At 48.3% G+C, this 25,507-nt stretch overlaps 1 protein-coding gene across 3 annotated transcripts in view; it reads right to left on the reverse strand.

Annotated features, from left to right (window-relative positions):
• The window catches only part of ebf1a (EBF transcription factor 1a), a 133,541-nt gene that overhangs the window by 26,092 nt on the left and 81,942 nt on the right, over positions 1 to 25,507 (reverse strand). For 2 of the 3 annotated variants that reach the window (XM_029257240.1, XM_029257242.1), the window contains exons 7-10: positions 20,750 to 20,831; positions 17,392 to 17,533; positions 9,387 to 9,520; positions 6,836 to 6,962 (exon numbers count right to left, since the gene is read on the reverse strand). In XM_029257240.1, the coding sequence (XP_029113073.1) occupies positions 6,836 to 6,962; positions 9,387 to 9,520; positions 17,392 to 17,533; positions 20,750 to 20,831 (485 nt within the window). The remainder of the gene's footprint in view (positions 1 to 6,835; positions 6,963 to 9,386; positions 9,521 to 17,391; positions 17,534 to 20,749; positions 20,832 to 25,507) is intronic. The other variant, XM_029257241.1, reaches the window with a different exon arrangement.

Here is a 25,507-nt window from a genome sequence, read left to right on the forward strand (position 1 = left end):
TGTTGACGTTACATCCAGACGCACAGCAAACAACAGACGCAAATATAAACTGAACCGTCTCACAAGGTTTCTCTCCCTGGTGGTTCGACCCTAACATCCACAGGACCTTCATAGGTAAACAAACGAACCTCAGGTGGCCCATTTTCTTACGAAAATCTGCAAATAAATAAGTAAAACAAAAACTGAAATCAAAACACGTAAATGTAACAGCTTAAAATAAATAAATGAGCACGGTTTTTTTTTCCCTCTTTGCCCCAACCGCTTTCTGAAGGATTCCTTGCAATCACATGGATCAATGCTCATTGAAATTTCATGAAGCCAGATCCAAGATGCTTCATATTTCACAATAATGACCCTGAGGACAGGAGGGTGTATGGTGGTGGTGGTGGTGGTTGTGGTGGGTGGGTAGGGGGGATGAGTTTAGGGAGTATCAACTGAAATTCAACCCCAAACCTCACAGAAATGCACACATCCAGCCAGACTAAAGCTCCAGCGAACTGGATTTAAAATACCATCTTTAGAAATAATAAATATGAAAAACACAGCAGCGGACAAGGGATGGACAATGGAATATGGGCAATCTGCATGGATGCCCATTCATTACAGCTTTTAATTTGTTATTCTAGCCCCAAGTGAGTGATCTCTGGAAATAAAGAAGTACAGAAATCAGGCTGAATCATGGGTTTTGGAAGCATCATACTTTCCTATTACGTAATTGGCTACCTTCCTAATGAAAAGACCGATGTATGATTGGACCCAAAGATCAGCACGGTATGCAGGCTTTTGGGGGGGAACCGAGGCTGTGGTCACAGGTGCGAGCACGACTATGGCAGCAAAGCTGAACTGTACGCTGGGTAATTGGTTTGGAGCCTGGCAGTTTAACAAGCACTTGTGGGCTTTGTAAGAAGCCGATAATATCAGAAGAATAATGAGCACAGGAACGTGCGCTCCCCCCCCCCCCCCCCCCAACTTCCTCTTCCCCTTTATCCCTGCACAGCCCCCACCCCGTCCTCTCAGGTCTGTCTTACTCAGGTGTGATCTCATACACTGTAGATGTGAATCGATAAGCTCAGTGGCAGGCCGCTCGATAACTCTGAATTATTGCTTCATTTTTCTCCTTATTATAGATGAGTCTTGTTATTTCTTCCAACCCACACCGTCCAGGGATCAATACACTACAATCTTATTTTTTTTCAGTTTTCCATAAACCCTGTGATTGTGTTTATTTGGAAAATCCGACAAGCTAAATAAGGCATCGCAGGAGAATAAAAAAGTGTACACTGCGAATCCATACACATAAAATGGACCGCTTGTTTTTCTCAATCCTGTTGAAGCCCGTGGTGAGTCTAAAGACATCTGTACTACATTACTGCGCAAATTCCTTTTTTTTTTTCCCCCCAGCAAATCAATTTTGCCTCAAAATCAATTTGCTACTACAAATGTTTGCTGTACTTGAAACCAATATAGGCAGGTCTTTAATAGGCGGTTTCTAATTCACACCGTCTTATCTGTCCACGATAAAAATTACACACAAAATGCATGAGAATACAAACAAATTTGTGTGACTCAATGCTACCGCTTCCAGATAATCAAGACTGAAACATGCTGCTCTAAAGTCAAGGCAGAACATGGTTTTTTAATACAATTTCTTTTCCTCAATGAATACATTGCATATTCTGAGGGTACACAGCAGAAGACTGAACGCTTACAAACCTACCAGGCTTGCAGCTCATCTGCTCTTCGGAAGGAACTCGCTGCTTTTAATCAACACAGTTCTCTGCACAGAGTCAATAAAAGTCCACAGAGAATTCACAAATGGGCAAAGGAAGAAATTGTCCATCGCTGCTCCACACTTCCATTTTAATGCTTTCCTTTGGCTTGCCAGTGTGTCCGGAGGTCTGTGTACTCGTGGACAGGTGGGCGTGGTCATACGTGTACGCGTGAGCACGTGTAAGTAAGACATGATGCGGCATTGGCGATTGCCTTCGAAAGCAGAGTAACCTGTGCCGAGTTCCGCTCTTCCCAACCTGACCTCGCCCCTACTTCACCGCCAGTGCCTCTGGACCATTCGCATACTTATTGCGGGAACACGTCCGTCCACAGCAAGCGCAGGCGCCCCGACAAACACGTGTGTCTGGTCTCCAGAATGGGACGTATCTCTCCAGCTTTTACAGTCAGCACTTCATTTTAACAGCGGTCTCTACCGAGCAATTCGCACACGTGCGAGTTTGCCGTCGTTTTCGGGATGAAGACATCCCGGTACACAAAGAAACACTTAAGTGGTCTACTCTGGTTGGAGTGGATTTTATGACTTTGAAAGAACAGGAAAACTAACATGCTGCCCCAGATTCTGCTCTCTCTCGCAGCTCAGCCACTCTTCAGGAGCCGTGCTGTATGATATTTCAGAGGTATCTAATCGGGGCACAGACGTAGGGAAAGAGCTTTAAATCTGATACAATCGGGTCTTTTAATACAGACTAGATGCAGGGCCACTAAGCAGGAAGAGCTTCATTGCAAGCAGGGACAAATTGACTACTGTACACGGGAGTCTATTCGTCAAAGACCCCCAATCTACTGCCGGCACATGGCTCTCTGAAGCCCCCATTGGCGAATAAGTGGGCTGCATGTAAAAAATGTCAGCACAACTGCTCTAACAAATGACACAAGCTCAGGAATCCAGCAAAGTAACGCACAACCAAACACAGAAATACACTCAGAGAAGAGCAGAGACACAGAATGAGAATGTGTGTGCGTGTGTGAGAGAGGGAGAGAGGGAGGAGAGAGAGAGATCTATTCAGCTCTTAACATCTTGTTATCAGCATGCAGAGAAACATTCTGTCCCAAAAGTGGCTGGTTTAATTGCTTCTGATGATAAGTCTAATTGCGCTGAGCCTTTTGCACTTAATTGCATGGAGTGCCGAGGAGGTGCAGCGGGGCTCTGCTGTCTGCAGGATCGGGGTCCCAGATGCCACTGCAGGCATTCTCCCTTCCCATCATTTGCCCAGTCCTCCCCTGTTTGTTTACTGACTGCCACTTTGCACCTCTGCCGCATCAGCGTGACAGGGCCATTAGGACGTGTCGTTTCACAGGTACCATAGCACCTCGCGCGGCGCATATGTCCCGCCAAGCTGAATGGGCTGCCGCCTCCGCAGCCAGTTTCACACTCATCCGTGGGCCAGCATTCCTTAAGCCCCATATGCGGCATCCTCTGTTTGCGGGTTGCTCCTTAGAGCGCCTCCTGGATAAGTACTCCTAGTGTGACGTGAACGTACATGAGCACTGCGAGCTTGGGCGGAGAGGAGGGGGGGGGGGGTCGGTGTGATTTTCTCTGTGATTAACAAGGTGCGAGTGCGCAGACGCTCGGTCTGGCAAACATTAGCGGGCACTGACAGGAGAATCCAGGCACGCAGCACAAGCACCCCATAACACGCCGTAGTAGGCCACCTAAATAATTCATTCCAAATAAGAGCCTCAGCTGAGCGGCTGCAGGGTTGCGGGGTGCAGGCTTAATTGAGCAATGCAACTGGATGTAAAAATGGGGACTGCAGTCTTCTGCACGGAACCCTGCCTGTTAGTCACCTGCTTGTGCCTCAACACATTTCTCTCACGTGAAAGGATTAAAACAAATCGGGCCTTTTCCCTCCCCGTGCGCTTCCATCAGGCCAATAAACGAGTGGGAGGGAGACAGAGGATGCTGGGATCTCTGCGGTCTGGTGCTTTGTGTTTCCAGGTAGCCATCGATTTCTGCATGGCTGTGCCTTGATCTAAAGCGGCACTATTGGTGCTGTATTGATTTAATTAGGCCCGTGAGCCGGGCCCATTCGGCCATTTCTTCTCCCCAACAGCAGTTGATTAGTGTTGCCAGCTGCCCTGGGTTGTAATTCCATTGCCAGCTGCCCCTTACTCCTGCCAATTGTCTATGATTAGTACCCACTGGCAACTGGACCCTTCCGAGTGCCAACTGGAAGCAGAAGAGCAAGATGGTGGACTTCAGTCCCCAGCCATGACTCTGAGTCTTTAAGTACTAGAGGCTGGGAGAGGGAGGACTAGACCAAGGTGGTAAGCAGACTGGCAGGAGTGTTTTTAGGTGAACCGTTTGACAGGCACACCTGAACGAGCATCTCGGTAGTCGTGTTGAGGGGTCTGCGTCGGCAGAGGTGAGCGAATTTGGAAAGAGGGCTGCCATCTGCTTTGCGAGCAGCCAAAACGGTCTGCACCAGCCAGCACACGTGCTCATCGGCTGGAGCGTAAACGAGACACCAGGCGCCGCGCAATAAACCCAATGATCCTACTGGTCCCGCCACATGCTTACGTGCCCTCACACGTCGACACACGCACAGACATACACAGACATACACACACCTACAGAGACGTGTACATCTTAGCCATAGTGTTGGATTTCTTGCTTGTCTTCCAAAGTTTTCCCACATGTTTCATGCACTTTCAGCCCAACTGTAGGGTCTGATCAGGTATGGCTCTGGCCAGTAGTTCAAATAGGTGTCTATTGCACAAGTCTCTCGGCATGTCAGACCTTTCATACCGAGATTGTTTTAAATAACAGTCTGTGACTTTGGTCCGTTGGTTTTGTTTCTAACGACACGGAAACAAAAGAAGGACAAAAAGCAGAGGGAAAGAATTTGCTGAGCTTTAACCCCTACGAGAACTCAATCTTCACACTGGGATGGTAACTGCAGCCTGGATTAAGTTTCCTAATTCACATACTGAAAAAATTGCCAAATGAGTGGGTCAGAGGTCATCTCCCCCCACTTTATAAAGCACTTAGCAGACAGACAAGACCGTTTACAGCAAGGTAGCCTCAAGGGTGACTTGGGCCAAATCATGATTAAAAACAATTTCTTTGTAATGAGACCTGACCACCAGAAAGCTGGCCAATTAGGCGAGCGAGGCATGGGGAGACGTGACTGCAAGTTCTCACGATTCTTCCTTGCTTTGATGGTGGCATAGTAAAACAAAAAATGCAATCTGCCCTCGTGGCACACCCAGTAAACTGAACGATAAGCACCAACAGAGGGATTCTAGGTGGGCTATATCTCTCTCGCCGTTCCCAAGGGGACCTGGCACAGTCCAGGGATCTAATGGATAAGGCAGGTGGAGGCGGATAGCAGAAATGGGAGGGAAGGATCAATAGTGAGGTACACCTCCTGCTGCACATGCTTTCTTTGATGTCATTTGCACAGCCTTCGAACATGCACACCTATGCACGGATAGATGTGTGCATGTAGACAGCTTCCACTCACACCGTTGCAAGCCTCCAGGCACATACGCACATTTGCGCAACGGCACGATTTCTTTACGAGTCTAAAGAAAGTGCTTCCAGGTAAAATGGAAAATAATATCAAACATTGTTTAAAAAAGTTCTTTCCATTATCCCAAAATGATGGTAGAATACATGCAAATTTTACAGCTTGGCTTCCATTCCACTTTTCTGTCACTCACGCTTAAAAAAAAAAAAAAAAAAAAAAAAAAAGATTAAAAACAATGTGGATCATTACGGTGCTTGGTAAATTGGTCTGGGATTTCTTCCACTCAGTGTGAGACCTTAGCAAAATGGTTTGCAGCCCCCTTTCCTCCATTATGTCCAAATGAACTTATTACAAACAAATTCTTCCTCCAGGGCGGTTCTTATAATTTTCAATTAGGTGAAACGAGGTTGTGAGTCCAGAGAGGACACAACCCCCAACCGCAGTTCTGCATGTGTGTCGATGTCTAGGTTTCCATGGATCTCTCTGTGACCGAGTATGCATATGTATATGTACGGAAGATGAGGCAGTGTTTGTGTATTTACAAGCAACTGCAGAGACAAAGTTTGAAAAGCCTTCGAGAACATGGCCTGACAGTCACAAGGGACTGTTTCCTGGTCCAGCTCCAGCCCTTGCACAACCAGCAGCCATTAAAACCCACTCCATGTTAGAGTCTTTGCCCTAACATTCTGGCAGTATTCACATCAATTTTACGTTTCCAGCTCAAACTTTTGTTTACGCTGTCACTGAACATGCTTTCATGGTGTTGTATTTATGAGATGCAGTCAAGACCTGAGAGTCGCTCATTCGCTTACACTTCCTCGAAAGCCCTGGGAGATTTGACCGCTTTAAGTTCCCACCATGGTTTACAAAATGTTGTCTGTGGTCTTGTTTGAATTGTACTGCTACTATATATAGATCTCTCCATAAAGAAATAAACTAATGAGTGTCTTGCCGTTAAAACCAGCCCTCAACAAATGTGGCCCTTGAAGGTAGAGGGTCCTCAGCTTCCCAGTATTAGCGATGGATGTCATTCTCATGGGCTGGGCCTTGAGGTCCCAGCCCAGTGACCACCGAGTCAGCCTCATCCCTCCTCTGTTGCAGATAAGCTCTGTGCTAGCCTTATCTGTATATCATACAGGATGTAATGGCTTGCAGATGTGGGGGTTATGCTTGTTCCACTTTACAAGCAGGAAGTAAGTAGGATTTGGTCAAATGAAGGCACCCTGGCAGGAGGAAGCCCTGGTGGCACAGTTCTTCTGTGTCTCCTGGAGAGCCTCGGGGCCCAGAGCATAAGATGATTTTGGAAAATGTTTTGACAGAACAGCAGCACATCTGTGTTCTGAGTATCATTCACTTAGCCACAGGTTGAATAGAACTCATGGGAACAGGAGCACACAGCCAGCTGGTAAACTTTGCAATGTTAAGTTGGGGGATCAAGTCCCAGGCGCTGACTTAAGGCAATATATTGAAGCTGAATCGATTTTGTAAGAATATTCAACTGTGTAAAAGCAATGAAACGATGAAAGAACAACAATAGGTTTGCTTTTCATGAATGTTGTTACAAACCTTACCTGTGTAGATGAACCTCCCAGGAGTGCCCTTACAGAACTGCTTAGACTTGTAGGAGAGGGTGACCTCCACCACACCGGGAATGTGCCGCGGAGGAGTCTGTACGCGAATGGCGTGAGGTGTAATCAGCTGGAAGAGTGGAAAGAGGAAGAGGAACAGGGGCATCAGAATAAATGAGGGGAAGGTCCTGGTCTCCATTCCTTGAACAAAGACTCTGCGCTTGATGGCAGCAAGGAATGCTCCAGCTTCAGGCCTTGGGTGACATGTGGGACTCTATCAACACATTATGGCTTCCAGGTCACAAGCTTTCTTGCTCACTGACCTATTTGTGAATGGCTTATTGCGTTTGCTTCCCCCAAGACGAAAAAAAAATTCAGTGCCCATGTACGGTAGCTCAATAAGCTGCTGTGATTGCAGGTTTCATTAGTGCTGAAAGTTCTTCTCATGATGCCAGTGGGACCATCACAGTAAATAAGCAATCCTGAGAAGACATCGTTGATGGGCTGCCACATATCCCCCTCAGCCCAACATACACACCTGAGAGCGGTGCGGAAATGAAAAGCAGTAGAGACAAATAAACTAAGCAGAACTTGTGAGGCAAGATGCTTCATCAATACTGGGGTCTTGTGAGGTGGATAAATGGGATTGTTTCTTTCCTCTTCTGGAGTGGCCAATAATTAGAAACATGCGGCCGAACCTGCGGCCTTCTCCAGGAATCCCTGGGAGTACCACCACCCATGCCCCTGCCCGCACTGCTACCCCTGACGACAGTGGTCCACAGCAGAGCGGAGGGTCTGCAGATGCCCTCTAAAAATAACCCACACTGCTAAGTGTCCATAAATAGGGTGGGCACACCACTAATCTCTACGCAAAGTTGCCCCATGAGGGGTAATTAGAGTATTTTTAAGTCCATTTTAGTCTTGGGTATATCATTTTCACTCCCTTCAACTCCTTTAGAAAAACAGTTAAACAAGAAAACACTCAAAATATAGACAAACAATAGCTGTGATAATGTTATAAATAACTAATGACTACAAAGCAAATGTACAATTTTACTGTATAGACACAGTCCAAACACAGTGGATACTTTATAAGAGAAGAAAAAATAGGCAGGAACTTCCCCACTGGCAGTAAAAAAATTAGGATAAATCTGGTTGTGATTGGGTCAGCTCATTGAGCACTGGACTGGAAGGTGGACAGCGAGGAGGAAATCAGCTCAGGCAGTCTTCCAGGCATATTCACTCCTCGCAGAGTGTGTATAAGAGCAAGGTAATAGAGGGCACATAAATACACACTCATATTGCCTCTTTAGAGTGTGCAAGAGCAGGAGACTACAGGCCTTTCCTTCTCCTCAGCTCTCCCTGCTTGCCTCTGCCATACCGAGCCAGTGAGTATGCCACCTAACTATAGGGAGAGAGCAAGGGCACGTCTCCCTACGAGCAAAGCTGGAGGGTCTGTCGGAACCACAGCCAAGAGGGCTGCACTGGAGGTGGTGGGGGGGAGGTGATGGGTGGGGGTCAAAGGGGGTCGAGGGGGGTCACACCTTTACTCGAGTCGCTGCTTTCAGAAACAGCATGAGGGTCCAGGGAGGTGGGGGGGGGGGCAACTAGATTGGTTCCAGATGTGGCTCTCCACTGCACCTCCACACAAGTCGCACACGTACAATCTCAACCTTCACAGCCTGCCTTTCGGCTTGGCTCCATTCCAATCCGAGCAAACTCCACAGCCGCGCGAAAGTGGAGTGCGAGCACATTCTTTGGCAGCTCCGAAGGGAAATGCAGTCCTGTGCAGCAGAGGCAGTGCGCCATTTCTCCCGGCAAAGCAGGACACAGCTCAAAGCACACTACGTGCATTTAAGCGTCTCTTTCATCGCGCAGTTAGCTGTGCGGCCGGGAGGTTGCCTTCCCGAAAACTGCTCCTCTCTGATAAATTCGCCATTACAAATGGAAGGCGTTTCAAAGAATCCCTCTTTAATGTTCCGACGCTTGAATATGACACTCAGAACTAAAGCATTACAGAACATGGTCTGGACACGATAGCGCTATAAATCACAACTGGATTTTTCTGGAATTCTGAAAGAGAGCAGTTGTAAACTTGCTATTCATCTTTGCTGTTTATCGACCTTTCGTCCTGCTGCTCTTATACTACGAGAGCTGGCGGTTACACTTCTGAGTCTTCGTTAAGCAGCATAAACTTATACAATTTCTGGGTAAAGTGCTGTTACCCTTATTTGTGTCACTTATTCATATATAATGTGCCTTGGTTATGGGAATGGATGGAAAAAAAATATTATTTTTAAGAATAAATTGGTACTGGAATAAGTAACTGTACTTTGTGAGTTGTGTGCCATCAACTGTATCACTCCATCTGTCGGGGAAATGCATTTTTGTTTATTCTGAGCTGTATGTTGCTTTATAAAAAAGCATCTGCCAAAGGAAAAAATGTAAATGTAAATACACGGATAGAGAGGCAATAAATTTCGGAGATTCAGAGTTACAGCCCTTGCACCATGAATCCTGACATGCAGAATAAGCCCTAGAGGGCGACACTGACCTCGCTCCAGACCAGCATGGTGCCGAAGATGACCTGCAATCCGTCGAAGAAGTTGTCCCCGATGATGATGACTGTGGCGCCCCCTGTTGTCCACCCTTCGCTGGGGCTGATGGCTTTGATGCAGGGTGTGGCTGCTTTCGAGGAGGGCGTGGTACAGTAGGAGTGGATTGAGGCGAAGTAAAGAGGGTGAAGGACAGAGGGGACAGTTCTGCTCAGTTGGTTCGAGTCGTCATATAAACAGTTTAACTTTTTTGCTGTAAAGGTGTCTGTGTATCATCAAGACTGACAGGAGTTACTGTTCCTGGAGGCCCGTTACGCAGAGCTGGATGGGCTGAATCACTTAAAGTCTGCAGCCCCACAGTCATGTTCCTGAAAGTTGCCCATAATTCCACCTTAGGTACAACCTTCTCTCACCTAATAGTATAGTGGGAAGTGCTGCTATCTTGGAAACCAAAGGTTACAGGTTCTAATCCCACCCTTGCACCATGTAATTACCCTATATTGCCTGACTAAAATTACCCAACTGTATAAACGGGTAAATAATCGTAAGTAGCTTAACATTGTAAAATGCTTTGAAGAAAAGCATAAACTAAATGTAAAAGCCCACTGATTTTACTGCAGCAGAGTACGTAGACATTCTTGGCATACTTACCCTACTTATAATGAATAGCATTTTATACTACTACGATAATATTATCCTCATAGTACTGTAACTATAATAAAGGTCAGAGAGAAAATACACTGACACATAGACAGGACGTGCACATACACACACACACACACACACAAGAACCCTGGGTCTTTCCACTTTCCAAAATCCCAATCCGGTGTGACTGCTCCCGAAACAAAGATCCTGTCTTTCATCTGTACGGATGGCTTTGGAATCTGCAGCCTGATTTCCCACTGTCCTCGGGGAAACATGGCTTCGGCCCCCCCATCGCGAGACCCATGACACGCATGAAAATGTATGAAACCCATTCCCCACATGGCATCCAGCACAACTGGGAAGATCACTGAGAGTTATTCTCAGTGCAGCACTGGAAGAACTATCACTTCATTAGGATGTTTCTCCGACCCGCCATGCTTCGGTACTTTATACCCTTTTGAAAATATGTCCATTTTTCCGAAGATATTCCACTGCAGTTACTTAAAACAAATCAGAAGAAATTTTGATAATTAATAAAACAATAAATGGTATGTATGTCAGCTTTTAGGTGATTACCAGGAGTTGTGGCATGATTTTTTTCCTCCACTGACTGTTCGAACAAAACACCTCAACTGCCCATATCCAAGTGACCCAAGCACATTGCGATCAGGCTCATAAATTTTAACTGTATGCCACAGAGCCACAGCTCATGGAGACAGTGATACAGTTTCTGGACACTGAAAGAAGAAGCAGGTAGAAAAAAGCACAAGAGAAATGAAAGAATGTTGGAAAGAGGTGTGGAGGAAGGGGATAGAGTGGAGTGCAGGTCACAGTAAGAGATACCCGTCACTCATCGTCCTCTAGGCCTGTAATTATGAAAGGCAAAATTATCGCTGACTTTAGTTTCATATGGATGAAGATTAAGGAATCTGAGGGTCAAGCAGGGAAAGATCACTCGGCTTCACTGTGGTGTTATGACAATGATGGCTGCAGAATAAAAGCCTGTCCCCGGGGCGAGAGGCAGGCCGGGAATGCTAATTTAGGTTATTATACACACACCTTTATTAAATAGGAGCACGGCCCACGCGTGGCTGATTGTTTTACGAGAGGCGTGTAAATGTCAGTGGCGCCCCGCTCCCAGCAGGAAGACGATCGCAAGTCCTTACAGAAGTCGATCAAAGGGCACGCGCCCGGGGATTCACTGAGAAAACACCAACCAGCCATAAAAATCCAACACATTAATTGGTTTAAATTTCACTTCGGGATGTTGAACTTTGGCTCCCGGATTGTGATGCCGTCTTTCTGGAGGCGCTTGGCGGACTAATTACAGGAATTCCAATATGCCCGGGGTTTACAAAGACAGAAAGGGAAAGAGAGAGAAGTAGAGAGAAAGCGAGAGAGTGCAAACAGACAGAAAGAGAGGTAAAACCGGGGTAGCGGGGGGGTGGCGCCGCTGAAATACAGACAGGAGAAACAGTGTTGTATTAAATGCTTTCAGCTCAAACATGCTCCACTGTACAGACAAAAAAAAACTGTCCACTTAATGCTTGCGGCAAGAGACGGGCTCAACCCCCCCCCCAATCGCACCTCAGTCCCGTGTGTCAGTGGGAGTACTTTGCAAAGAGACCGTGCAGTAAAAGCGGCCGCTTGTACGTGGGGCATCCCTTCAGGTAGTGCTACTAAACGGAGGTGACGCGGCGACAACTTGGACCGCTCCCAAACACGGCTGTGGCAGATTGCGCCGGGGCAGGAGACGTGCCCCGTCGCTGCGAGCCCGGAGTTCAGACGTCGGCGAGTATGGCGTTTTGCGGCGCGGACAAGAGGCAGGTGCGCTCCCAGCAGGTTCGATCAGCTCCCGGCTACAGCTCCCTTTCGCGGCGCCGGCCTCACGCTTGCGAAGCACGCTAATTCCCAGCTTCCGAAGGTGTCGCCGCAGATGGAGCCAGTTGCAGAGGACTTGCATAATCCCGACAATTCCACGTCCATCCGGAGCAGGAGAGGAACGTGTAGACCCGCTAATCGTATTCACCGTACAGTTTCTGGTAGCAATCAGGCACTTCGGCACCACTTCCCCTCGAGGTTATTACAACCCCGGAGCCGACGGGCCGTTTTTGCTGAAATTCAACCTTCGCATACTGCAACACATACGTTTATGAGCAGGATCCAGACAGACGGAAAAGGTCGGCAGGAACACGGCACCTTTGACCTACGGGGGTGGGGGACAAAGAGGTGGCGCGACAATTCCTGTCTGAGAGATGGGACTGTGGGCGTCTTGATTCGAGCTTCCTTTCAAACACAAAAGAGTCCGCAGGACTTTTTCTGCCGGCGGATCGTATTTCTTTCCCATTCTTCTCCTGGCTGTAATTGTAACTCCCGCATCTCGGTTTGGTTTCTTTTGATTTAGCTGGAAAGGGCTGAACTAGCTAGGCAGAGATGAGTTTCTGCTGAGCCAGGGTCCCTGGGAGATTTGAGGGATCCCACTCTCTCTCTCCTGGGTGCAAAGTGACAGTGAAAAAGGGGTGCCCCACCAAGGGTTGGGGGGTGGAAGAAGGGGGTTGGGTGGTAGTTGGGTTAGAGGCAATCTGAACAAACGCCTTTCACACTCGCAGCATGGGGCCAGGACAGGAAACCAAACAAACACAATACTTAAAAAAACATGCACACAGCTGGATCCAACTATAAATACTGCACACTCCCCCCACCCCCAAAAGGGCGTTCGCGGTTTTAACAGCTCTCTGCGTGCACTGACTCTCATAGAAAAACAAAAGATACATTACACCGACCGAGAAGTGTTGTTTTACTGCAACGGACTCCTTGACAGTTAATTGCTGCTTCACGCCAGACGGGGAAGCACATTTAAAACGGCGGTCCGCTCTAGGACACAATTGTGGCCACGCAAGGTGGAGTTCAACTGGGTTAAAACCAAGTGTTTTGACTGCTCGCAAGCTCCCCCACCCACCACCGCACAAACCTGTTTTGCACAACTTAAGAACACCTTTCAAAGGACCCCAGAGCAAAGGGGCGAGTCATGAGAAAAGTCAGCAGGGTTATTAAGGGCTATTAGCTGTCTGCTTGGGTTCAAACCCACTGGAGGCTGGGATCAGTCCACTATAACAGTTCACATCCCCACATTGTACTCCTCAGTTTAGTTCCAAATGTTGAGCGGACGGTCTAAAGGGAGGTTTTCCAAACTGGAGTGTGTTTTTGTTCGCATTTACAACGTTCGCGGCACAGTCCTTGCGTGCATGGCCACATCCCCGGGAGGTTTCAACCAAATCAAGATTTGCCTCACACTTTTTAACATGCTGCGTGGAATTTTATAGCGCTGCATTAAATAGGTGGCCTTTGTACTAAGGACTAAGAAATGTCATCATACCGTTGAAGTCATTCCTTCCAGCAAAAAAAAGGGCGACACTAAGCTCCTCGAAGCATTGGTAGAAAGGACGTTACATCGCGGGGTCTGTGCCCTGACGGAGGAGCAGTCACAGTTATCTTCACGCAAGTCACAGCTTTGAATTTGCGAGAGAAGAGCGGCTGTAGAGCTAACAGTGGGCAGGTGCAGGAAATAAGGCCGTTGGTAAGAGAGGGAATGGTACCCATGAGAGGGGTCAGCAAAAAACAGTGATCAAGAGCAGGGGAACTTGTCTTTGAGCTGGTGGACTGCATCTCCACAAAGGTCAAAAATACTTCCGAGAGGCAAATTCCTCCAGAGTCGGTTTTCCGAAACTTCCTCTTCATTTTCTCCCAAATTTTCTAAACTTGGACGTCGAACTTCTCGGAACCAGCTCTTCAAGGCAAGTTTTCAGAAGCCTGAAAGGAATCTACACATCTCTCAAAAGCTGGAAAATAATTACGTTACAAGCCGACCTTCAGCGACTACAAATTCTTATTAAGTACGTGGGGTGACACAAATTCTTACGTACACTCACACAACGCACATGCAGAAAGTGATTTTGTTTTTCATATTTATGAAGTAAATTGTGGCATTACAGAAGCTTTAGGGAACCAGACAAGATTTCGAAAAGATCAACTTTAAAAATACCAATAAATACATGCTAAATCTTCTTTACTTTATACATATTTTGCATGTCAGACACGCAGTAATTTGCTATAGAACGGTAATCCAGTTTCCAGAAAATTATGTTTTTTCCCCGCTGCCGTTGCTCCCTCACTTCAGCGACAATGCCGAAAAGCTGTAATGCAATTTGGCGAAGTGATAAACCAGGAAGGATGAGCAGGAGCTCTGGATCAATCTGTGGCGGTAATCTTGGCCTAAGACGACTCTTTTGCAGGCACCGAAATTGTGCGCGGATTAACCAGATGGTGGAACGTGAATCCATCTGATAGGATTAAACTTGGGTGCCTCCCCCAGTGCCATCTGTCCGCCCGCTCCGCTCGCGCCCACAGCCGGTGGGGGCCGGCCTTGCCGCTGCCACATGGAGGCTGCCTTTCCGCTCTATCCCCAGGGCCGGCCCGCCCATCCGTTTGCAACCCCTCTCTGCCGTGGCATCACTCTGGCCCTTGTTGGCCCTCCAGTCTTCTCACTGGGGGGATTTCTCGAAGTGGAAGCCCTCTGTCTATCGCAAACTTAAAGCTTGGCTTTAAGCCTGTGGACTTTAAGAGTCAGTATCTTAACTACATGATAGGAGTAGTACAAGGAGAACATTTAGTAGCAATTGCTGTCCAATTTTTTTCAAACTTTGGGCTTGGAAATGAAGGCTCAGGAACAGTTGATAGTTTGTTGTGCTAAGGTTTGTACAGCAGCTTTGCATTGTGGGTAATCATCCCACTCAAATGTCTTGTATTGGCCAAAAACCGAAGCAAAATATATACGATTCAGAAGGAGTCAAGAGCTTCATTCCAATACTTTGACATTCACGACTCCTATGTATACGGATGTGAGTCTTGCTCTTCTAGCCAGTCTTTCAAAGACTTTTTGTCCTTTTTAATCCATCCTGAAACACAAGACAGCAAAGGCAATGCCCACAACCCCTGAAGAATTACAGCAAGTGCACACCAAAGGAGTGCCATAATGGCACAAATAAATCTGCAATACAAATTTAATCCATTCTTAGATCAGTTGGTATCAGTGCTGTGGTTAGATTTCTATGAAAATGTGCTTCTCATTTCTAAATCCCAGAATGAGAAATGAGAAAACTATTGGATTTCTTTAACTCCAAAAATCAGTTTTTCAATCATCTTAAATAAAGTCATTAGAGGGTATTAAGGGGCCGGGGTATCGGACAAACCTGAGAGCGGACGGGGTCAATTGCAAAACGGGAGCTTATTGACGAGGGGCTTTCTCTCAGGAAATAAGCATGCAGATGCTGTAGGGCTCGGGTTTGACAGACACACATTCAAAGAAAATGGTTGCCACATGGGAAAAGACTTAATTGTTGCGCTTTTCTAACTTTTAAGGGCCTGAGAAAGACTTATTCAGGCTACCGATTCAGTGGAGGACAGTACCCCTAAGTATTACTAACAGGCTCAGCAGCTGTCATTAAAGGGGTTCTGTCTCCAGCCATCGGCATGTGTTGGGAAAACGAAGGGGAGACGAAATCATCCATCACTAGGTGTCTACCACAAATGTTACTGACATTATAAAGTGCCAGCAAGCCCACATTAAATATTTCTTAAGTAATCTGAAGAATAGAATAACTTGCCATAGCCAATTACCATTAAAGCCAAATAAATGCAGCCAGATACGGTTTGCTTGCCCTCTGAATGAAAGGGAGGAAGATTCCTCTGAGGAGGTTCCTCCAAGATGAGGAACATTCTTAAAATGTTGAAAAAACATAAAAATAACAATTTGAATGGCTCAAGAGTGTGAACCAGAAGAAGGTTGCTGATGTCAAGATGGACAAATGGAGCTACACAGCTAGACCCACTTGGTCTCCTCAGTATTCCTCCTGGATGAATACCTCCTCCCCATGTGCAGGCTGGAGAGAGAGCTCTAATGAATACATTTGTCACTAACTCCTTCCTTCTGGGTGCGTCGCAGCGACTGGACAGGACTGCTGAGGATGTGGCCTAATGAAGACTGGAGGGTTATGAACTGAAGGGAGTGCGAGTGCTACACGGGAGAAGCGTAGTACCGAGTGGATGGTCGGGCTCTATCATCCACAAAGAAAACACTCGTCACGTCCCCGCATCTCTGGGGTGTGGCGGTGGGTCTGGAGGTGGGCTGCCTGTGTGTGTTTTTGTCTGCATCTGTTCTGATGGGGTAAGGGGGGGGAGAAGAAGGGGTCAGGTTATCACATTAATTAAATGGAGCCTCTCGAAGCTGTCATCTTTCCCTCCTCCCTCTTTGCACCACTGAACAGATGGCGGTCAGGCGCGGGGTTGAGTTCTGAAGGACCAGAATCCACCCCCATCCCCCCACACCCACCCCTCCACCCCCCCATCCCATCCTCAACACAGATACAGCATAAAGCCCATCATCATGTCCACCCCATTGAGCATTAACCTGGCAATGCCTGCCTGAAAAGCTTCCTCTGGTATCACGGCAACCCTTGGCAAACTGCACTTATGGGGACTTACACACACTGCCACAGCAGCATCTCAGCGTAACGTACCTGCCTCCTTAGCCAGACCCACCACACTTGTCCTGCCCACCCCACCCTGGATGCATGTTAAACTGTTGCAGGACAAAAACTGAATGCGAGAAGACTGACAGGGTCCTGACCCACCTCTTCTGCGGGATGGGGATGCGTGCCCCCTAGGATTAGGGTGACAGGCTAAAACATTGCCTGAGTGCCCTGGCCAGTAGTTGGCATTATCTTTGGGAGATGAGTGTGCGCTGCCCTAACCTCCACTGTTCAGAAGAATCATAGTACACATAAGCAGTAGAGTCACCCATAGAGGACAGGTATCAAAGTGTTTCACAGAGAAGGGCAGAGGCCCACGGAGGATCTTTGCTCTGTTTACGAAGCACTGACTACATTGCAAATTCTGCTGTTTTGGCTGGTCTGAATAGTTGATCCAGTGCTGGGAAGGAAACCCCTGCAGAGGTCTGTCCTAGCCCCACACCATGAACTCCACATCGACCAAAGAACAGATGGACATTGTCTTGAGGGTAAGGCATTGCTGGATTTCTCGGGACTCTAGGTATAGCGATCAGTCCAGCGTCGGCTCCGAGGCTGCAGCTTCCCTGAAGCTCACGCACAAGTCAACACTTAACTGGCAGCCCTGTAATTTCAAATCACCAGGACACCCTCAGTGCACGCGTGATGTCATTAAGCCACAGCTCATCCCCTTTTCAGTCATTCTTTCTCCTGTGAATCACACCATGCAAACAGACAGGAAGACAGCAGAAGTGACAGTCATACAGAAACAGCAATGAATTGGGAACAGGCCTACCGTGGTCCAGGTAGGACGGCGTTCCTTCGGATGGGTCAAGCCTGCGCGCCCTTCGGCCATGCTTGGAGTTGTTGTGCACAAACATGTTGTCGGACACAGCCAGCACGTGGCCGTCCACGTTCACCGTTGTGGACACCACCACCTTTAGAAGGTCAGGACATCGGGATACAGAGAGACAAAGGAGGATTTGCCCTGAGCTTTCAGCAAAGTGTCATCCTCTTCCACATATTAAGGAATTCCCATTAAACTTGCATCACTGAGGAATTTATGCACTTTGTAATAAAGGGATTTATGTTGAACTAAAACCTTTCAATTCCAGGTCCAGTATGAACACTTTTATGTAACTCAAACCTCTGCAAACCATGCAAATAACTTCCCACAGCAAGGACTCCAATTCTCAGTTCACTTTCGTGTGTGTGTGTGTGTGTGTGTGTGTGTGTGTGTGAGAGAGAGAGAGAGAGAGAGAGATGTTTGTTTGTGTGTTTTGTGTGTGTATATCCAGCCCTGTTTGCAGTTCTGGAGGTAAAAGTGTCCCGTCCACAATGTCACGTTCTTTTACAAATCTCTGATAAACAAATATCACAACAGGCCCCTTAATTGGTGCACACACCCTACTCCCCAGTTCCCCAAGAAATACATACACCCTGACAGTTCCAGCACAGATTGCGCTAACCTAGTCCTAATCCGCCCATTATGTGCGCTAATTAACCGGGCTGGTTTATTCCCTGTGCCATTATCACACTCTGTCAGCCTCTCCAGCACCCCTGAACAGCCAGCATGGCACTCGTGATTGATCGGCGATAGATTGACATGCAGATTAATTTAATTAAAAATGTCCCCACTTGAGGAGCCAGAGACAATGGCTTGGAGCTAATAGATTTGCCGGTGCAACGGAAAGCACTGATAGGCTATGGAAAGGTGGTGGTTCCGGGAGCGGCTGGTGGGGGGGCAGAACTTATTTAGGAGGAGGTCCCCTGGCAACTGGAGAGCCTCTTATTTAAATTGCTGTAAAGCTTTGAGAGGTTCCGGCCTCTCAAGAGGAGAAGTGCTTGACAAGACTTGGCAAACATTGTCTCAAGGGACAGATTCATTTTATTCCCCTCCTTCCTTCTCTCTTGCCTCTTTCCCTCTCCTTCTTTCAAGAAAAAAAAATGCACCTAAAAATAAAAATCTAAAGGAGTCGTGTTAATACTTCAACATTTGTTTCTGGAAATTACTGAATAAAGATGGAATGAAAAATCAGTCTCTCACTTTCTCCTGCTCTCTCACCACCTCTCTCCATCTCCCACTCGCTCTCCCTGTGTGTATCTCTCCTTTCGTTTTTTGAAGTCTACGAGCAAGAACCTACAGCTGTACAGAGTGTTATGTGTGATTTCTCCCGCCTGACACTTGTCTGGTTACATCAGTCAAACTCTAGCTTGACACCAGGGACAAGCTTGCCTGACTCCTTAAACATGTGCACAAACACATTCTTACACATTCAGACTTGTCGACACACACACACACACACACACGTTAATGAGTGTTCAGGCCTTTTCTAACTCCGTTTCACACTGTTTCCTGCTTGCCCACCGATTAAAACCATCAATTAATTGTACCGCTAATTAAGCTCAATCAAACTGCGCCTGTTAACTGCTGTTACACTACAATTAATACGAACAATTAAGAGTCAAAGATGAGCAATCGTCTGTATGACACCCTGTATACTTACCACATATAAGTGCCTTTTCAACTCAGATGTGTAATTATTACTCATACAGTTATTAAAATGATAAGAACAAGTTTAAAGGCGCGAGACACTCCAGAGTGCTCTGCAGAGATGTGGTGAAGGCCTGGGTTTTTTTTTTAGGGGAGACAGTGGACCGTGATGAAGAAAGCCCCAAAGCTGCACAGAGAAGGTTTAGGCAAAGAGGACCCCTTAAAACAGGATGGGAAAAAAATGAGAGTCCCTACGGTGGGGTAATTCGTGTGCAACAACACAGCCCCTACTTACCAGTGTAAATGTGTCGGTGATATCAGGACTAAAATCGGCAGTTGTGAAGATATGCTCCTTTCCTGTGGTCTCCTGTGGTGTGTGTGGCAGTATCTATCATCTATCACTCTCTGTCTCTCTCTCTTTATACGTGTGTGTGTGAGAGAGAGTGTAATATGTACTCTGTGTGGTGTAAGCCCTAAGTTCTGCATCGAGGCGCCGTGTCTGTCTATCCCGTTAGTGCCAGTTAGTCGAGTACCACAGGGTGGAAAGAGCAGCCATGGAAGGTGCCCATTAAGGGAAAACTTACTGTGCAAAAGAACCCACAGAAATGCAGAGACAAACAATTTGTCTTGAATTTCTTACATAAACAACAAAATGGAAAGACTAAGCAGAATCTCATTTCGCCTTTAATAAAACAACAAATATGATAAAGAAAAGCAAAGCAAACGGGAAACTTAGCCCACGTGTGTTCGTAAAGGGCACGCATCATAAATACGCTAGTGCTTATGCGCCGGATACGTTACGTGCGTGACTTTACGTTTGCGTCCCGCGCGTGCGTGAATTTACTGAAGCTAAGGAGGGATAAAACTGTATTCTTTGTATGCATGTTTCTGTTTGCATAGCGTGTGTGACACAGTCAGCAAAATGTGAGTCAGGGAGCTCCATGTTCCTGTGTTGTGGCAAAGGTCCCTCGCTTCCCATGAGTCTCCGGGGGTTTATTTACTCTAGCCTGTGTACATTCCCACTCGTGGGACAGGAAGCAGTTCCGCCTGTTGCGGAGGCGAAGGTGTGATTGACGTTAGGAGCGAGGGGTGGGGGGCGGGGGCCTTGTGAGGACAAGCACTGATGGTTGCGTGTCTTTGCTCCGCCTCCCAAAGCCGGCCTTCGACCTTCCCGTTCTCTTGTCAGCTCAGCGGGAGTACAACAAGGGCATGACCTGACGTATGAAAATCAGGGCAGCATAAATTAGCGGAGCCGGTGTAGCAGGTGACACCTGTGATGGCAGGATACATGGAGTGTGCACGAATCTCCCTCTACACCGGTAAAACACGGAGCCCTCTCTCCTCCCGTCATGTCGTGCATGTGTCTGCGTTTCCGCGGTAGGCTCCTGAAGACCTGACCTTGACTAACCCTCATGGCCGCAGACAAATGAAATTAATAAGCGACACAGGAACGCCTCTGATATGTGGCGGAACGCAACGGAAGGCTCTCCTGCAGCAGTTGTTTAAGTTGTGACTCGTCGGCGGATTTCGTTTTCATGCGGTACCGCGGGACCTCACGGGACACGTACCGTTCGTCACGTTCTCCCCGTGGTTGCCGGAGCCTTTTGCAACGGAGAAGTTACCGGACCCATGGATGCGCAGGTGGGGCGCGGGCACTCACCTGGAAGCGGCGCATGTCTCTGGGGTTCCCCGCGTTCTTCAGACAGTTCTGGTTACACTTGAGGAAGAACTTCAGGAAGAACCTGTAGAAACACAGAGCGAAGACGGCGTGAGCGGAGCGTCCCTCCGAGCCCCAGGAAGAGTCGCAGCCGCATCTCGAAAACCCGCAGTTGCACATTGTGTTCCGACTCACTCGGCGAGTCTATTTACACATGCTGTACATCATACCGTGACACAAGTGGAATTCAAATTAAGTGGAATTAAATCTCGAAATAAAAACAGAGTGCATTTCAGACACTGGGAACCCACAAAAACAGCAACCGCAGCCTAAGGACATATATTTTCTTCTGTTTGACAATTGCACGACGCAGCCGAAGTTTTGTTCCGCAGCATCAATAAGGTGTCAAATATTTGAAGGACATTTTGGTTTGGAAGAAGCTACCCATTAGCAATTTAAAAACAGTGAAATTACAAAAACAAACACGGAAAAAAATACACGCGCAACAAATCACATGGAAAGGTTTATGACCGTTCTATAAATCTTGTTATCTTGGCTCCTGGTGATGAAAAAGATAGTTTTCTTACACTGAAACCACAAGCTATGTCTTGCTGCTGGACGTTTTAAGGCAGACCTTCATCGCAAAGTCCCAATAGTCCATGCGACTGTCCCTGCAAATATTCATCTCCCTGACCTAATGGCAACAGCATGAATATTCACGTAACTGGCACGTTACAATGTAATTCGTAAGGCACTACGTTTACGTTACACTTGGCAGATGCTTTTCTCCGAAGCGACGCACATCTCGTATAAAAGACAACGTGTGCATCACGTTAGCAGAAAGACAGACTTAGATGCAGACGCGTGATTTTTAAGTACAGAACAGCTAGTTTGTTTCTTTCCGCCATATGAACCAATGGTTCACACGGTTCACACAACCAATAAGGTACTAACCCTTATCCATGACTTTAACAACGCTGCTTCACACGTGATGCCGTCTCACGCGTCCCACGTCATGCGGGAGCCCGTGACTGTTTATACTGAGGGTCTGCATGGCTAAGTGTTCCCCTTCCACTCTCCCACCCATCCCTAGTTCCCGTGAGCCTGTCTTGGGGCGACCCGACCGTGTGACAGCACATCCACTGTCAGTGGCCCATCAGTAAGTGGCCGAAGCGTGAAGGCCAAGGGACGCTGGACCCCCCTGTCTGTGACCTGTCCTGCTGTCCTGCATCCTGTTGTGCTGGCAGGATGGAGGCTGATGCCGTTCGCGCGTGCGCGCGTGCACACACACACACACACACACACACACACACACATTCATGCGTGCCCCGTCGTGCAATAACAGGCCTCTCACTCACCAAATGAAAGAGCAGCACCATCTGTCGAAGGCCAGAGATGGCCCTGACAGCCCACTGATCCACATCCTTATGAGGCAATGTCTCTCAAAGAGAGCTAGTGTCGCTGGGGAGCACTGCAGTGCCCAGTACTCACTCACACTCTTCCTGTTGCACAGTAAGTCACAGTCACACTTGCTCTCAGAGACACAGATGCCTGCTCACGTATCCAAAAAGAGAGAGGGAACACACAGAGCGCACTAGGATGAGGCTCTTAACACACATATGCTGAGCTGAAATGCACTGAATTGAAGAGAATCTGCAAAAAAAAATAAAAAATAAATAAATGGGTTGGACAGAACCGTAAACGCGCATAGGCAAACACACTCACGCATGAACACACGAGGTTGCTCTTTAAAGTCTTCTCTGATATTTGGTGGGGTGTGAGAGCTGTGGAGGCTTCCAGCTGGTGACTTTGGCAATGGTCACGCCGCAGGAATGGAGCAGCGATGGCCTGCTAATGGTAATGAATGTCAGCGTGTATAAATATGTCGCTAGAGAAGCACATACCACAGGGTGGGCTAATCGCTGCTGGCACGGAGGTGCGGGGCCTAAATGTCCCAAAACGCGCTCTCGCAGAGATGCAGCGAGGGAGCCTCTGCTCCCAATCAGGGTAATCACACGATCCTCTCCTTCGTATCGAGTTTCTTCAGCCTAATTAGGGCCGAAGTGTTGGACAGGTCTTCTTTTAAAGAGGCGAATGCGAGACCAGCGTCGCGCATTTGCACAGCAGATGCCTGCAACAAAATCCCCTGGACTTTCGCGTGGGATTCTTTCCGTGTGCGATTCTCGTTTGGGAGAGAAAAAAAGCACCAAGCTTGTCATTCTCTCCTTTGGGGAGGGGGAAACCAAGCGCGTTGAACCATTGAAGACAGGGATATTTCTCTAGCGTAGACAAAAAAAAGTCACCAAAATTCAAAGTCGTTCCCACGGAAGAAGCTTCTTTCTCACAGAAAGGTCGCAACACCGATCCGACTGAATCGCTGGGGCCCTGCAACAGCCCTAAAGCCCCAACTCTCAAACACACGTTCCCTGTGCAGGCTCATCTATGCAGCCAATCAATCGGGATACGGAGCGATAACAACTCGTACCAAACAAGTAAAGAGCGTTTGCAATCTGTCTCGCTCCTTTCGGCGACGCCCGCTTCGCTTTTAAAAGCCAGGTGGAAAGTGCCGAACGAGGAGGTTAAGAAGAGGGCTGCTTCCTGAAGCCAAAACGTTCGAGGGGGCTGTCACGCGGAGCCTTGCTCCTTCAAGGAGAGGACAAAGCACCCGTGACCCAAGCGCTAAACGCGGAAACGGAACCGGGTTAACTTCCGAGATTTGATGATGGAAGGACTCAAACTCATTCACCTGCTTCTAAGCTTAATTAGCACGGATATTTCGAAAAGTGTTGTCGGGGAAGTGCCGCAGCAGAAATAGAGCACCAACAGCACATTACACAGCGAAAGATGGTTACTCTTTAAATGGTAACAAATGCGGAGTCAGTTGTCTTGCTCGCATATGGCGGTCTTTGCTGACACCCTGGACTCTGCCTAGGTCTTGAAGCCCTTGCACTCTCAGCAGTCTGACAGCCAGCACGCTGTCAGTTTGTTCATCGAGTGTGTGCATGACAGACCGACGCGCCGCCCTTACCGCATTACCTCACATTACTTCACGGCACCCTTGCGTCCCCGAAACTACGAATAAGTGCACGCGGCCATCGGCGGAGGAAGTGGCGCGCCCGACTGCGTACTTGTCAAGAGTCTATTTTAAAAACTGAGAGAGAAAGCACGCAGGAAGGTGCGGGTCTGTGGTGTGCGTTCAGGACATAAAGAGGATTCAGGAGGGTTCGGTCCTTCTCTGCGGAGCTTTACTTCCCCCAAAGCATTAATTAGCAGTGCTGCGCCTCTCCCCTGCGCCTCTCCCCGTTGCTCTCTTGCGGTTGTTCCGGGGAGAGAGTGGCAGATCGCGGGCTCTCCGGCCCGCCACACCGTCTGCAGCCTCCAGCCCCCCACCCCCACCCATCCCTGCGGCAATTACGGCGCAGCGGCCGATGGGGGTCACCGCCGCGGCCAGTCGTGTGACAGGACTTGTTACCGCCATCACAACAGAACGCGGGGCAGCACTTAATTAACTCAACTTTCCCTTCATTCGCCTGCAAAAGATGGCTAATATTCTGCTGCTCTGCCTCTCTTTAATTACTTTTCAATGGAGACATTTCCTCCGCCTGTCCTACGTGCACCTAACTCCGCGGTGTGCCGGCGCGCCCTCTCGCTCTCGGGTCGCCCCTTCCTCTCCGCCGACCGTTCCTGCAATGCCCCGCCAGGATTTCTCAAAGGGTTGTGTCAGCCGAAGCGCTAGCCCTCATCTGGGTTCACTGCTAACATGGCGGAGCATTACAATGTAGCCGAAAGGAAGAGGCCTTGTAATTTAGTTGTAATACGGCTTGTCACTTATTTGCCAGGCTTTCAGAGCAGCTGCGTTGACTTTGGGAAGGCCGCCTGCCACAAAACACCCCGTCCGTCACCCCAGCATGTGAATTTTTCAGCTGCATGCTAGCCACTTTCTGCCCAGGCAGGCGGGAAGAAAGGGTCGCTGGCCTGGGCCTGCTGTCCTTTGGATCTCAACCGCATACCTGTCCGTTAACACTAGCACAGCTAGGCCGTCTTGTGTTTCTGGAGACGGAGCGCGGGGCGATCGGGGGAGCGCGGGGCTGTGGGGGATGACAGACTACCATTTCGCGGCATGGCGGTGCCTTGAGGAAGATGACAGTCATTCCAGAGACGGCTGCGGTGTCAGGGCTGGGGATGTGTGACACTGCTGTAATCACCCATGGAAAGCTCAGCCCTGTTTGGTAAACAGATTACTCTCGGGAGCTCAGCGCTGACCGGACCGTGGGCTCGACTATAATATCATTTAATACCTATAATCTCCTGCTTTCTTCCCGCCTGATAGCGCCTGCCCCCCCCCCCCCCTGTCTCCAGCCTGCCTCGCCCCAGCTGTCTCAGAGTGTCAGCGGCGCTGGGGAGCCTGACGCATTCTTCCTAACGCTCAGCTTAACCCCGCTTGTGATGTTCCAGCTTTGTGCTCAGTCCCACCGAGTCTGCCGCATCATTCGCAGCCCAGGCTTTACACCAGCACCCCACCCCCTCCGTCAATACCCATAACCTCTCACAACGGACAGACAAGAGAGCCGTAAAAAAGGCAGAGCGAGTCAATCTGGAGTAATGTATCTCGTGCGGCGAGGGTAATCTGTGTCGGCCTGTCGTGGGTTCAACCTGCCAGCCCCTCGTGGGCTCCATTACAGCAGTGGAGAGCTCTCTGGATTGTAGTGCACGGAGAGGCAAAAGGCTCTTACAGGTATAATGTATATTAAAGCACGCACT

The sequence above is a fragment of the Scleropages formosus genome, chromosome 13 (genome assembly GCF_900964775.1).
Source record: "Scleropages formosus chromosome 13, fSclFor1.1, whole genome shotgun sequence".
NCBI classification, from domain to species: Eukaryota; Metazoa; Chordata; class Actinopteri; order Osteoglossiformes; family Osteoglossidae; genus Scleropages; species Scleropages formosus.